General features: G+C 45.2%; 1 protein-coding gene across 1 annotated transcript in view; it reads left to right on the plus strand.

Annotated features, from left to right (window-relative positions):
- LOC309569872 (alpha-1-antitrypsin-like) overlaps nucleotides 1–11,160 on the plus strand; it is a gene marked incomplete at its 3' end in the record, with an annotated part of 67,241 nt that extends 56,081 nt beyond the window's left edge. Inside the window, exon 5 of the mRNA XM_082275864.1 lies at nucleotides 10,978–11,160. Coding sequence (XP_082131990.1) covers nucleotides 10,978–11,160 — 183 coding nt within the window. The remainder of the gene's footprint in view (nucleotides 1–10,977) is intronic.
- Between the last annotated feature and the right edge of the window lie 3,504 nt (nucleotides 11,161–14,664).

Consider the following 14,664-nt stretch of genomic DNA (forward strand, 5'->3'; position numbering starts at 1 on the left):
AAGGAAGCAGCTGTTGCTGGGTGATTCAATCATAAGAAGTGTGGAGCTTAAAGAAAATGGTTTTGTGAGATGTCTCCCTGGTGCTACTGCTAGACGAGATAGAAGACGTATTATTAATATTGTTAAGCAAGCAAAGCAGGAAGGGGACGTGGATGTTCTTGTCCATCTAGGGACAAATGACCTGGCTTGCAATGAAGTGTCAGAGGTGAAAAAATCTTTTATCACACTTGGTAATGACGTACAGGATTTTGCATCCACCATTTCATTTTCTGAAGTTCTGCCTGTGCATAATGTTCAGAATGATAGGCAGAGGCGCATAAAGGAGTTCAACATATGGCTTAGTAAATGGTGTCAAGAGCAAAGATTTGGCTTTGTTTTTCATGATAGCTCTACTTGGAATAGAAAGGAATTGTACAAAAAAGATGGTTTGCATCTTTCTCTCAATGGAACAAATGTACTTAGTGAACAACTCTAAGAATTTGCGAAAGAGTATTTAAACTAGGAAGGGGGGGGCAAAAGAGTGGAATTACAAGAGTCCAATTGCCCCCCGAAACAATGCCAGAACAGGTCAGAAGCACAGAGGTTAAGAAATGATAAGCTCAGAGTCCTGTCTACAAATGCTCGCAGTTTAGGTAAAAAAATCAATGAACTTGGGTCAATAATGGCATCTGAGAATGTAGATTTAGTGGCTGTTACGGAGACATGGTTTAATGAAAGAAATGACTGGGACATAACCATACCAGGGTACTCTTTATACAGAAGAGACAGAGAAGGCAAGAAAGGAGGAGGAGTGGCCCTGTATGTGAAAGATAGCAGTAAATCTAACCTAATACAAGTTGGTGAGGCCAACATAGAGTCAGTTTGGGTTGCGTTGCAGTTTGCTAATCATGCAGTAACTCGTGTAGGTGTGATATATAGACCACCTGGTCAAGTTAAAGAACTAGATGATCTACTAGTTGAAGAAATAGCTAAAATGACAATGAAAGGAGAAGTTATCATTATGGGAGATTTCAATCTTCCAGATATAAACTGGAAAACCAAAATAGCAAGTTCTACCAGGAGTACAGATATTCTAAATTCCCTACTGGGGTTGTCTCTGCAACAAGTGGTTGAGGAGCCAACCCGGAGGGAGGCCATTTTGGATTTGGTATTCACAAATGGGGATTCGGTATATGATGTCATTGTAGGCGAAACCTTGGGATCTAGTGATCACCAGTCAGTGTGGTTTAATATAAGAACTGTGAAAGAGTCACACCACACAAAAACAAAAGTTTTAGATTTTAGAAAAACAGACTTTTCAAAAATGAAATTAGTCATAAATGAGTCCATATCAGACTGGAACGGATTACATGGAGTCCAGGAGAAATGGGACTACTTAAAAGGTGCATTATTGAAGGCAACAGAAAATTGCATTAGACTTGTCAGTAAAAGCAAAAAAAGGAAGAGACCACTGTGGTACTCAGCAGAAGTGGCCCAAATCATTAAAAATAAAAAGCTAGCATTTTGTAATTATAAAAAAAAAAAAAACAGAACAATGAAGAAAAGGAAATCTACAAGATTAGGCAGAAAGAGGCCAAGCAAGTTATAAGAACTTCTAAAGCGCAGGCAGAAGAAAAACTAGCTCAGTCTATGAAAAAGGGGGATAAGACATTCTTCAGATATATAAATGAAAAAAGGAAATTAAAACAAGGAATAACTAAATTAAAAACAAAGGATGGAAGGTATGTAGAAGAGAATAAAGGGCTAGCCGACTGCCTTAATGAATACTTCTGTTCAGTTTTTACAGAAGAAAAAGAAGGAGAAGGACCTCCACTTGAAAGGATGACTAATGAATCGTTTGATGCATGTGTCTTTACAGAGGAAGACGTTCTAAGATTGCTGTCTAAAGTGAAGACAAATAAGTCACAGGGTCCTGATGAGATACACCCAAAATTATTAAAAGAGCTTAGTGGTGAGCTGGCAAAACCATTAACAGATTTATTTAACCAATCATTAGTAACAGGAGTCGTCCCGGAAGATTGGAAATTGGCAAATGTCGTGCCCATTTACAAGAAAGGTAGTAGGGAGGAATCGAGCAACTATAGACCAGTGAGTCTGACATCAATAGTAGGCAAATTAATGGAAACCCTATTAAAGGATAGGATTGTGGAACATCTTAAATCCCATGGATTGCAAGATGAAAAACAACATGGGTTTACTTCAGGGAGATCATGTCAAACAAATCTTATAGATTTTTTTGACTGGGTGACTAAAATAATAGACGGTGGAGGTGCAGTAGACATTGCATATCTAGATTTTAGTAAGGCTTTTGACACTGTCCCACATAGAAGACTTATCAATAAACTGCAGTCATTGAGCATGGACTCCCATATTGTTGAGTGGATTAGGCAGTGGCTGAGTGACAGACAACAGAGGGTTGTAGTCAATAGAGAACATTCAGAACAAGGTCATGTTACCAGTGGGGTCCCTCAGGGATCTGTACCGGGACCAATTTTGTTTAATACCTTCATAAGTGATATTGCAAAAGGCCTCGATGGTAAGGTTTGTCTTTTTGCTGATGACACAAAGATATGTAACAGGGTTGATGTTCCTGGAGGGAAATGGAAAAGGATTTAGGAAAACTAGAAGAATGGTCAGAACTCTGGCAACTGAAATTTAATGTGGATAAGTGCAAGATAATGCACCTGGGGCGTAAAAACCCAAGGGCAGAATATAGAATATTTGACACAGTCCTGACCTCAGTATCTGAGGAAAGGGATTTAGGAGTAATTATTTCAGAAGACTTAAAGGTGGGAAGACAATGTAATAGAGCAGCACGAAATGGCAGCAGAATGCTTGGATGTATAGGGATAGGTATAAGCAGTAGAAAGAGAGAAGTGCTTATGCCGCTGTACAGAACACTGGTGAGACCTCACTTGGAGTATTGTGCGCAGTACTGGAGGCCATATCTCTAGAAGGATATAGATACTCTAGAGAGAGTCCAGAGAAGAGCTACTAAACTAGTACATGGATTGCAGGAAAAAACTTACCAGGAAAGGTTAAAGGACCTTAACATGTATAGCTTGGAAGAAAGAAGAGACAGAGGGGATATGATAGAAACTTTTAAATACATAAAGGGAATCAACTCGGTAAAGGAGGAGAGCATATTTAAAAGAAGAAAAACTACCACAAGAGGACAAAGTTTTAAATTAGAGGGGCAAAGGTTTAAAAGTAATATGAGGAAGTATTACTTTACTGAGAGAGTAGTGGATGCATGGAATAACCTTCCTGCAGAAGTGGTAGCTGCAAATACAGTGAAGGAGTTTAAGCATGCATGGGATAGGCATAAGGCTATCCTTCATATAAGATAGGGCCAGGGACTATTCATAGGATTCAGATATATTGGGTAGACTAGATGGGCCAAATGGTTCTTATCTGCCGACACATTCTATGTTTCTATGTATTACACGTATTTGTTTTATCCCGAAATCGGGAAAGCAGGGGGTGTATATTTAATGGACCGTAGTCTGTCAGTCAGGGCGATATTTGCACTCCTAAGTATTTAAATGAGGGCACCACCGTTATTGGGCATGATCCCTGTCCAGCATCAACAGGGCCAAATTGGACCAGTTAAAAGTTAGGCCAGAGTAATGTCCAAAGCGCGAAAGCACCGACATCACCTCAGTGACTGAGGAGGTGGTGTCCCCCAAGAAAAGGAGAATGTCGTCGGCATACAACATGATCTTCTCATGGAGGGGCCCATATTCAAATCCCAAGATCCCCGGGTCATCCCTAATCAGGGATGCCAGGGGCTCTATGGCGATGGCGAAGAGCAGCGGACACAGGGGACAACCCTGCCTGGTACCTCTGCCCAACGTGAACGCCTGGGACATCCTACCTGACATCCGGATGGTCGTCTGTGGGGATGAAGCGCACCCATGCAATAAATTGTTTACCAAACCCAAATTTAGACAGGCCTGCCCATAGATATCTCCAGCCAACACTATCAAAAGCTTCGTTGGCATTAAAAGATAGTAGAGCTCTGTGTCCCCCATTGTCTGCCATTAGCTACATGTTAAGATAAAGGCGTCCTAAGGTTCGTGGCAGTAGACTTTTGGGGCATGAAACCAGCCTGGTCAGGGTGTATGATTGATGAGATAATACCATTGACCCGGATCGCCAGGACCTTTGCCAGGATCTTAACATCACTTTGGAGAAGAGAAATGGGCCTGTACGATCCCGGGTAAAGCGGATCCTTCCCGGGCCTAAGCAACAGTATCACATTGGCCCTAGCCATCGAGGGTGGGAGGTGCCCCTCCTTGATAGATGTATTAAACCCCTCTAGTAACCGTGGCAAGAGCTGCTCGCCAAACTGAGTATATACCTCCATGGGCAGACCATCCTCCCCCGGGGCTTTGCACATTGGGAATGAGCATGCTGCCACCTGCAATTCCTCCAGGGTCAGAGGGGCGTCCAATGCTCTCTTGTCCCCCTCGGACAGGGAGGGCAGGTCAATCCCAGAAAGGTATGTCAAAAATCCTGATCATTGTAAGTGTACCATTATCCATAAAGGTCACCATAGAAGGCAAAAACACAGAGATAGAGAGAGGGAAGGTACCCTCTCTGGAAGGTTGCTAAAGAAGAGCTCACAGGGATTGGTTTGTGCAAAAACAAAATATAACCTTTATTAAATTTGGGTGCAGTACATTCAAAAAATATATGGAAATCGATAGGATAGATGCAATAAACAATAAAAAACTACCTAGTTACAGATTGAGACTCGGTAGCTGATGGCCGACCCCTCGGGTCGGTGTCGGTTGTGCATGAAATGCAAATGCATCAACCTTGCCTGGCACCTGTGGCACCTACTGGGGTTCTGTTTTAGGAGCTTACTATGGGGAGCAGGTGACGTATGATAAAATCATTTGAGTCACCAATTCGCTCAACCCTGTGTGTAGAGGTGTCTACTGCTCTGTATTCAAATTAAGTAAAAATGGTGTATACCTTGGAAAGGCTCAATGGCGTGTATGGTAATGACCAAATAGAAGGCAGCCAGTTCAGATATAATTTGTGTTGGTTCATTAACCACCCTGCCAGTAGAGGAACGAATGGCACCTATGGCCGGGGACTGCTGTTGAGATCTGGCAATTTTTGCTAACAATCGTCCTGTCTTTTCCCCCTCTTCATAAAAAGCTAGCTTAGTGAAAAACCTCCTGCGTTCCGTAGAGGAGGATCGCAGACGCTCCAATGAGTCTTGGGCCGACAGCCAAGCCTCTCTCGCAGACTCCGTGGGATCAGTAACATATGCCAATTCCAGCTGCCGCACCTGGTCACCCACCTTCTCCAATAGTTCAGAGGAGGTTTGTTTAATTATGTTAATTTCAGCAATAAACACCCCTCTAAAGTACGCTTTAAATGATTTCCATGTTAGGTTGATATTGGTGTCTTGTCCCTGGGATTGAAAGAAGTGGGCAATTTGAGTCTCAATGCGTTCCGGTGAGGTAAATAGCTTGAGCCAGAAAGCATTGAGTTTCCAGGGGGCCCTAGGCAAGGAGGTGGGAGGCTGCACCAGCAGCCATAAAGCTACAGGGGAATGATCCGAAATGCCCCGTGGGAAGTACTCTATCCTAGAGGTGTATTCAGCCAAGGTAGGAGTGCCTATGCACATATCAATGCGGGATAGGGAGCCATGGGTTTTGGAAAAGCAAGAAAACTGCTTCACCGCAGGATTGCAGAGGCACCAAATGTTGGCCCATCCCACCTCCGCAAGAAGGCGACTAAGGGCCGTGCCCCTGTCACCCCCAGGGGGAGAAATAGGGGAATGCCTATCCAGGCCCGGGTCCAAGTAACAATTAAAGTCTCCCATGATCATCAGGGGAATGTCAGGTTTGTTTGCCAGATACGACAGCAGAAACTGCAGCACATCCCGCGAAAATGGGGGCGGGATGTACACAAAAGCTAACAGCAGAGTCACAGTATACAGCGTACAGTACAAAAATACAAATCTACCTGAGACATCAACTAGCGAGTCATGCTCGTGAAAGGCCAAAGCCTTATGCATCAGGACACTCACCCCACGGGAATAAGCGCAGTGAGTGGAGTGATACGTCCTACCCACCCAGGAGTACTGAAGGAGCCCCACATTGGTCCCCAGGAGATGCGTCTCCTGCAGACCAATGATAGCAGGGTGGAATTTATGCAGACAGGTGGACATCATAGTTCGTTTCAGGGGGACATTCACTCCGCGGACATTCCAAGACAAAATAGGTGTGGAAGACATTGCATAATAATAATAAACATAAACTGAGGATATCCATCGAGGGCCGACCGACCCTCCATCCTCCAACGAGATTGGGCACAACAGTTATTTGGAGTAGGCCAGATGATGTATGGGAAGCAAGACATGCCCCCAAGAAGGCTGCACATTGGAAAGACATGGAAAGTGCGAAACAGTTAGTCTGCAACTGTGCGGTAAACAGATTAAGACAAAAATAGGAATTGAAGGAGAAGTGTCCCAGGTACAGGGCCATTGTCAACTGGACATAGCTCCCCAGGCCCAGGAGCAGCATAAAACAAGTTTTGAGCAAAGGCTTTGCGCCAACCGAGCACCAAGCCTCAGGCCATGGATCCCATGACACCAGGAAGATCACAAATAACCAGCTCGCCAGTAGCAAATGCATATGGTGAGGTTAATACGCACTGTGACAAAGATAAGATGGCGGTTGTCACACGCTGAGTAGAAGATCATAGTAATGTTTCCTCGTCAAGTGAATATTGTAAAAGAGGGACGTATTGCCCAAGAGTCCTGTGGTATCATCAGATATCTTTTGGGTTCAGCCTGCCCCATCCTCGCACCCAGGGCGACGGAGATCTTGCTCATTGACGTCTAGCCATGCAGTCGCATCCTGTGCACTGTCAGAAAAGTGGTTTTGGCCCCTGGCAGTCACCAGAAGCTTAGCTGGGAATAACATAGCATAGGATAAGTGTAGCCTCTGAAGTCGCCTCTTGACTTCCGCAAACTTTGATCATCGGCATTGCACTTCTGCAGAGAAGTCAGGATAGAATGAAACTTTAGCACCATTGTAATGAATTGCCCCCCATTTCCTGGCCAGGCAAAGCACCACCTCACGGTCCTTATAGTTCAGGAGCCTGGCCAGAATGGAGCGAGGAGGGTTGCCGGGCGGGAGAGGTCTGGGGGGTACCCTGTGTGCCCTTTCCACGGTGTACAGGGGAGAAAAGGCTTCCTTGCCAAAGACTTCTTGCAGCCATTCTTCAACAAATGTCGTGGGGTCCCTGCTCTCCACCTTCTCAGGGAGCCCCACTATGCGCAAATTGTTGCGCCGCAGGCGATTTTCAATGTCATACGTTTTGTTATAGGCCTGAGATGCTTGTTGGGAAGCCACACTAACATGAAAAAGCAAGGGGGGCAGTTGGTCAGTCACATCACTCACAGCAGTGGTCCGTTCCCAAATTTTCTGGAGGTCTTGGTGTAAAAGGGACACCGTTTCCCGCAGCCCCCCAAATTTCTCCTTGAGGTCATCAACGGATGCAGTGAACTTGTGTATAGCATGAAGTGAGGGCTGGGCAGTGTCCTCCAAGGGTTCATCAAATATGTCTGGCATAGATTCAGTCTGTAGGTCTAGTGGCACTGTGTTATCCAACAGGCCCGCTTCCTTCCCGCCAGCAAGGTTAAGGGAGAGCGCAGGGCCCTGTGCGGCATGCAAGGGAGGGTCAGTAGATATAGAGAGCTTTTGAGTATAGTACAGCATGTCTCTGGATTTTTCTTTGTGTTTCAGGGGCTTAGAGGACTTACCCCCCTGCTCAGGTTTCTTCTCCAGGCCTCGTAGCATCTTAGGAAGTTGCGACTGCCCAGCGCCATTTTGGCCACCATGGAACGCTGCAGCCGCGGCTTCTCCTCTGCTCCCCTGGGTCATCATCCGCTCGGTTTCACTCCTCAGCACTTCTGGGAAAAATCATATGTGAGGACAGGATAGTTGCCAGGATCAGCAGCGGGAGCTCCGTGCAGCATGTCTGCTCACATGCGTCGTCAGGCCACACCCCCCCCAAATCACTTCTCTCCAGCTGGAGGGCGTAATGGCGTCCACAAAACCTGGTATGGCTTATGCATTTCGAGGGAGGGTCCTCTTCCTCCGAGCCAAAATTGTCACTGCCACTGCAGATACTGTTTTTTGGAATTTGTTAACCCTTTCCCTGCCAGTGTCATTAGTACAGTGACAGTGCATATTTTTAGCACTGATTACTGTAGTAATGTCACTGGTCCCCCCAAAAGTGTCAAAAATGTCAGTTAGGGGTCCGATCTGTCCGCCGCAATGTCACAGTCCCGCAATATATTTCATTATATTTTCCGTCACATTGGATTTCCAGCTTATACATATAAACAGTGATATTATGCACAGCACACTTTTTTATATATATTTAAAATTTGCACCCAGCACTTTCTGATACACCCTATTTATTTATATACATATATCACACTATCTTTATTGTAGGTGTTACCCATAAATATTTGGTATTTTTTCAATGAATACTTTTACATTGCATACAGAATCATTTTTCAGGGGAACATTAAGGTCCTGCGCTGATCGTTATTTCCGTTTATTATATATCAATATGTGATCCACTCAGTATTGCACTGTGATTTTTAAAGGATAAATGCTGCATTGGCTGTGTAATTTCTGGTGACTCAGGGATGCACCAGGACAGTGAATACAGCCCAGGAACCACAAGGGGCAAGGGCAAAAAAACGACTGAGCCAATCCTATTTGCCTTGGAAAAAACCCAAGGTTAGGGGCCTGAAAGCCCCGCAGTCCATATATGAAAAGACGCCCAGGTGAAGGTCCCAAAAAAAAAGGAAAACAAAGCTAGAGGCCGTGAGTCATTTCTTTAGACCAGCATCCAGCATTCGTACCTCTCTGCAACAGCTAGGGAAAGCTGGCATCACATCATCCCTTCCCCCGCTTTTTTGGTAAATCCTTTTCGTGGGATTTTTCCTTGTATATAATTTGCTTGGGATGAATGCCATCAGTTGTTATGTCTGAGTGGAACTGGGCAGCTTTTGAAAGAAATAATTACATTACGGGTGGCAATGAGTCCATGCCCACCAGCAATGCTGCCTGTAGGGGGTGTAAGTTCCGTCCTTGACATGTGCTGCAAAGAATTATGGCCGGTTCCTTACCCTTGGTTCTTAACCTCTTCTGGACCGGAAGGATTTGCCCCCTTAATAATCAGGCCATTTTTTGCGATTCGGCACTGCGTTATTTTGTAGACGCGATAACTTTTGCGCAAACCAATCAAAATATGCTTATTGGGATTTCCTTAAAAGTGTAAGGGTTAAGGGTTAAGGTTAAGCTTAGGGTTAAGGTTAAATGTTAGTGTTAGTGTTTAGAGCTAGGGTTACATGTTAGGGTTAAGAGCTAGGGTTACATTTTAGGGTTTGGGTTCAATGTTAGGGATAGTGTTACATTTTAGGGTTCATGTTAGGGTTAGTGTTAAGAGCAAGGGTTAAATGTTAGGGTTAAGGGCTAGGGTTACATTTTAAGGTTTGGGTTAAATGTTAGGGTTAGTATTAACTTTTAGGGTTCAGGTTAAATGTTAGGGTTAGGGCTGAATATTAGGGTTAGTGTTAAGAGCAAGGGTTAAGCGTTAAGGTAAATGTTAGGGTTCGGGTTAAATTTTAGGGCTAGGGTTAAATGTTAGTGTTTAGAGCTAGGGTTACATGTTAAGGTTAAGGGCTAGGGTTACATTTTAGGCGTTAGGTTCAATGTTAGAGTTAGTGTTAAATTTAAGGGTTCAGGCAAAATGTTAGGGAGAAATGTTAGTCAGTGTTAAGAGCAAGGGTTAAATGTTAGGGTCAAGAGCTAGGGTTACATTTTAGAGTTTGGGTTCAATGTTAGGGTTAGTGTTAAGAGCAAGGGTTAAATGTTAGGGTTAAGGGCTAGGGTTACATTTTAGGGTTTGGGTTAAATGTTAGGGTTAGTGTTAACTTTTAGGGTTTGGGTTAAATGTTAGGGTTAGTGTTGAAAATTAAGATTAGTGTTAAAAGCTAGGGTTAAGGGTTAGAGTAAATGTTAGGATTCAGGTTAAATTTTAGGGTTTGATTTAAATGTTAGCGGTAAATGCTTGGGTTAGTGTTAAGGGCTAGGGTTAAATTTTAGGGCTTCGGTTAAATGCTAAGGTTAAGTTTTAGGATTTGGGTTAAATGTTAGGGTTACATTTTTAGGTTCGGGTTGAATTTTAGGGTTAATGTTATTTACAAGGGTTAGGGTTACTGGCTGGGGTTAGAGTTACATTTTAGGATTTGGGTTAAATGTTAGCATTAAATTTTAGGGTTAATGTAAAGGGTTAGGGTTAGGGTTAAATTTTAGGATTTGAGTTAAATGTTAGCATTACATTTTAGGGTTAGTGTAAAGGGCTAGGGTGACATTTTAGGGTTTGGATTAAATGTTAGGGTTCATTTCCAGGGTTAGGGGTAAATATTAGGGCTAAGGGTTATGGTTAGCTATAATCCTTGGGCTTAGCAGTAGTTAGAGTTAGCATTCCAAGACTAACAATTACCACTAACCCTAACTGTAACCCTAAAATTGAACCCTAGCTCTTGACCCTAACCCTGTCCCTTAACCCTAGCATATGGCTTTGGACATCTGAAGGTTTCTGCACTACTCTGATGCGACTTAAGTGCCAGAAAATGTAAAGTCCCAATAAAGTTTCACTCCATGAACAGAGCTGTCATACTTTCCTATTAGCCAAAAAACCTAAAAAATGTAAAACGCATCAAAAACACGTCAAAAACTCAAAGCGCACCTCAAAATATGCAAAAAAATGCATCAACTGCATCCTGCATAGATGTGATCTGAATCTTAAAGGAATACACCACTGTGTTACACGGTAGTCTGTATATATGAAGTTTAGATTTACAAAAATATTTGATATTCCGGTATAAAGTGTATTTAATATAGTTATTTTTTTTCTCCTCTGCAGGCTCGTCACGAAGCTAAGATCAGTGTAGATGAGAAGGGGACGGAGGCTGCTGGGACCACTGTCATGGAGGCAATTCCAATGATGGTTCCTATTAAGATTCGTTTCAATCGTCCGTTCTCAATTCTTACGTATAACGACAACAGTGTCATCTTCATAGGTAAAGTTATGAAACCAGGGAACTAATTCTCTGTACACGTCATCACTGTGCCTTCAATAAAGATTGTACTTTGTTAAAATACTTCTTGGGGTATTTTTTTTTGCAATCTGTAACATTGTAGCAGAGGCCTGAAAAACGAGGAGCGTTCTTTGGCATGTACATGGATTTTGAGGGATGTAGTGAAAAGGAAATCTTCTATTTCATCTTCTATGGTTTACCATGTTTGCATCAGTAAAAAAATATGCTTTGGTCTGGTTTTTTTGTGCATCTCTTCTACCAATAGAAGTCCTGAAGAGGGACAATAAAGCTTCAAAGCTCTCTATGTGATTTTTGCTTTGACCAATAAAGACTGGACTCACACAGACCCGTGACCTGGTTCTACTGTAGTCAATGCTAACATTTACAGGATCTGTCTGGGCCCATCGGCTTCTAGGACTCTTTTCTCTTGTGTAGCCACCCTGCAACTTAAAATCGGCATCAGTCTCCTCCCACTGCCCCTCCTTCCTGCATCATCTTCAAATGTTCTTCATTTTTTGAGGCAGGTGGTATGGAAGAGGGGTGGTGGGAGGGGATTGATGCAGAACTAAAATTCCATTTTAAGGTGGGGGGGCTACATAAGACAAAAAAAACACAGCTTTCTAGAAGGGCTCTGCCAGGTATTTGTGGGACAAATGCACAAATGCCTAGGGCCAATCCTAGGGTAACAGACGCCTGGGTGCAGAAATATTTATGGTGCAGGCTCGGTCATCTTACTAACTCCTCCCCCTTTCCTAATGGTACCTGGAGGGGGGTCTCTCCAAGGAACACAGAGAGGGCCTCTGTTAGAGAGTCTGTTAGAAAGAGCCCCACCAGGCCCCATTAGAGACTACAATGGGGTCGTATCATGGGACCTGGAGGGGGGGTCTCTCAAACAGAGGTCATCTCTGTGTGCATTTAAAGTCTATGTTAGAAAGACCCCCATCCAGGCCCCATTAGAGACTACAACGGAGTCTAATGGGACCTGGAGGGGGGTTTATCTTAGAGGCCCTCTCTGTGCCTATTGGAGAGTCTCTGATAGAAAGAGTCCCCTCCAGCCCCCATGAGAGACTACATTAGAGTGTCAATGAACAATAGAAAAATAAACAATATTATATAAATTAATAACATTTTGATGCCCAGGCCCAAGACTAGATGACTTAATTTACCTTAAGTAATGGGTACTGGGGTTGGCTGCTGGTCCTTGGGCCTGGCTTCTGGGACTGGGTAGTGGCTTTTGGGGCTTTGCTGCTGGTCCTAAGGTCTGGCTGCTGGGGATGACCTGCTGGTCTGGGGGTCTGTGTCAGGTCACCTGTGGTGACTGCACAGACCCCAGTTGGAGTTGCACCCTGTTGGAGACAGGGATGCACCGCAAGGTAGTGTACCCAGTAGCTGACTGCTGCGGATGGACAGAAACGTGAACCCAAGATTCCCCAGAATCCCCAGGGCACGACAGGTGTTCACCAGAGCCTCTAGTGGTGAAGATGGACTTGGCTGCAGCTGGGCCAGATCGTGGCCCCTGGGGTCCCCCGGGTCACACTCCGTAGGGAGAGAGGGGAAGCAGCCACTCAGGACAAGAGATAGTGATGGGTAAGCCGAGTTCGGGACAACAGGCAGATGAGGGAAACCAAGGGACAGGCCAAAGGTCAGGGTCATAGACAAACAGGAGTAGTCAGAGACAAGCCAAAGTTGGTACACTGAAAGGTAGGTCAAGCACACAGCAGACAGGAAACAAGAAACAAACACTGTTGAACAGCAAAGCAGACCTGCAGTGCACTGGTTAATATAGACTTCCTGTGATGGCCTGGGGTGGGGCCGAACAGGAAGGAGAGATGATAAAATGGAGCCAGAAGGGGAATCTGGCCTCTAATGCAGACATGAAGGAACAGGTAAGCTGCCAAACACTATTACAAGTTCATGACAGTCTGGCTGCTGGTCCTCCTGATTCCTGGCTGCTGGTCCTGATTCCCGACTACTGGTCCTGGTTTTTGGGGCTGGGCTGCTGGTCCTGTATTCCGGCTGCTGGTCCTATATTCCAGATGCTGATCCTGGGGTCTGGCTGCTGGGGCCTGGGGAGTGGCTTCTGGTCCTGATTCTTGGCTGCTGGTCCTGATTCCTGGCTGCTGGTCCTGATTCCTGGCTTCTGCTCCTGATTCCTGGCTGTTGGTCCTGGGGTCTGGCCGCTGGTCCTGGCTACTGGGGCTGGGCTGCTGGTCCTGGGGTCTGGCTGCTGGGGCCTGGGGTCTGGCTGCTGAGGCCTGGCTAGCCCTCTTTGCTGCTGGTGCTTTGAGAGGGGAAAGGGCAAACAGAGCGGATCCTTGCATGGACTGTTTGCCCTAAAGTAAAGGGCCCTTATTATATTTGAGGGGTGATGAGTCTGGCAGTACAGTGTCATATATGACTTATGATGAATCTGGGGGAGCAGTGTCATATATGGGGGGTGGTAAGTATGGGGTGCAGGGAACACAGTATTATACAATGGAGTGCACCCACCCAGGATCAGTCCTGATGAGTTAACACAGCACCGATCCTGGGCGGGTGCTCAGGGTACACCGCGCTTAGGTGCCGTGTGAGGGGGGGCGCACTTACATTTAGCAGCACACTGCCTCCCTGTGGCCGGGGATGTGAGATTTGGCAGTGCGTGCACTCTTTGCTCTTGGGCTCGGGAAGGCTTCAAGGTGTATGACTGCAACGATCGGCAACTTTATGTAACAAACAAAAGCAGTCCAAACATCCCCCCAGGTTCACCTGCAGCTTCCTTCAGTGGGCTCACACATTGCTTACACTTCTGGCTGCAGCACAAGTATTGTGAGACTTGCCTTATCCTCTCACTACACGCTGGAAAACCCCAGCCGCTCCTGCTGACATGACCATTGTGCATAGGCGCAGATCGCTGCAGTCATACACCTTGAAGCCTTCCTGAGCCCAAGAGCAAAGAGCGCACGTGCCGCCAAATCTCACACCCCAGGCCACAGGGAGACAGCGCGCTGCTAAATGCAGACATGCCAACCTGCAAAAACTCATTTCAGGAAGGTGACACTCCACAATGCAGGCCCCCCCCCCCACGCTGACCCCCCTCCCCACCGATTTAACACAACTAGAGGATGATGAAATGAAATGGAATCAGTATACGGAGGTTTACTTCTTATGAGAGATGTTAAAGGAACACTCTAACCACCATGACCACCTCAGTGATTTGAAGTGGTCATGGTGGTAGGAGTCAGAAACACTGCACGTGCTGGGATATTTACAATCATGTGCTGGGGGCTAGGTGCACCCCTAGCACATGTGACTTAGGCAGACAGAAAATGTCATGTCCTTCTTCATACATGTACGATCAAGGACATAACATTTTATTATGCCAGAACACAGCTATTTATCAAAAAACACATTGCAACAATTTACACACACTAATGCACATACTTTTTTTACTTATTTTGCACTTTCATTGTACTGTCTGGTACGGCTGGTGGTTACTTCCGGAGGGTACTGCTGGCTGGTACTGCTGGTAGGTA

The sequence above is a fragment of the Pelophylax lessonae genome (genome assembly GCF_965119305.1).
Source record: "Pelophylax lessonae genome assembly, chromosome: 13".
Lineage (NCBI taxonomy): Eukaryota > Metazoa > Chordata > Amphibia > Anura > Ranidae > Pelophylax > Pelophylax lessonae.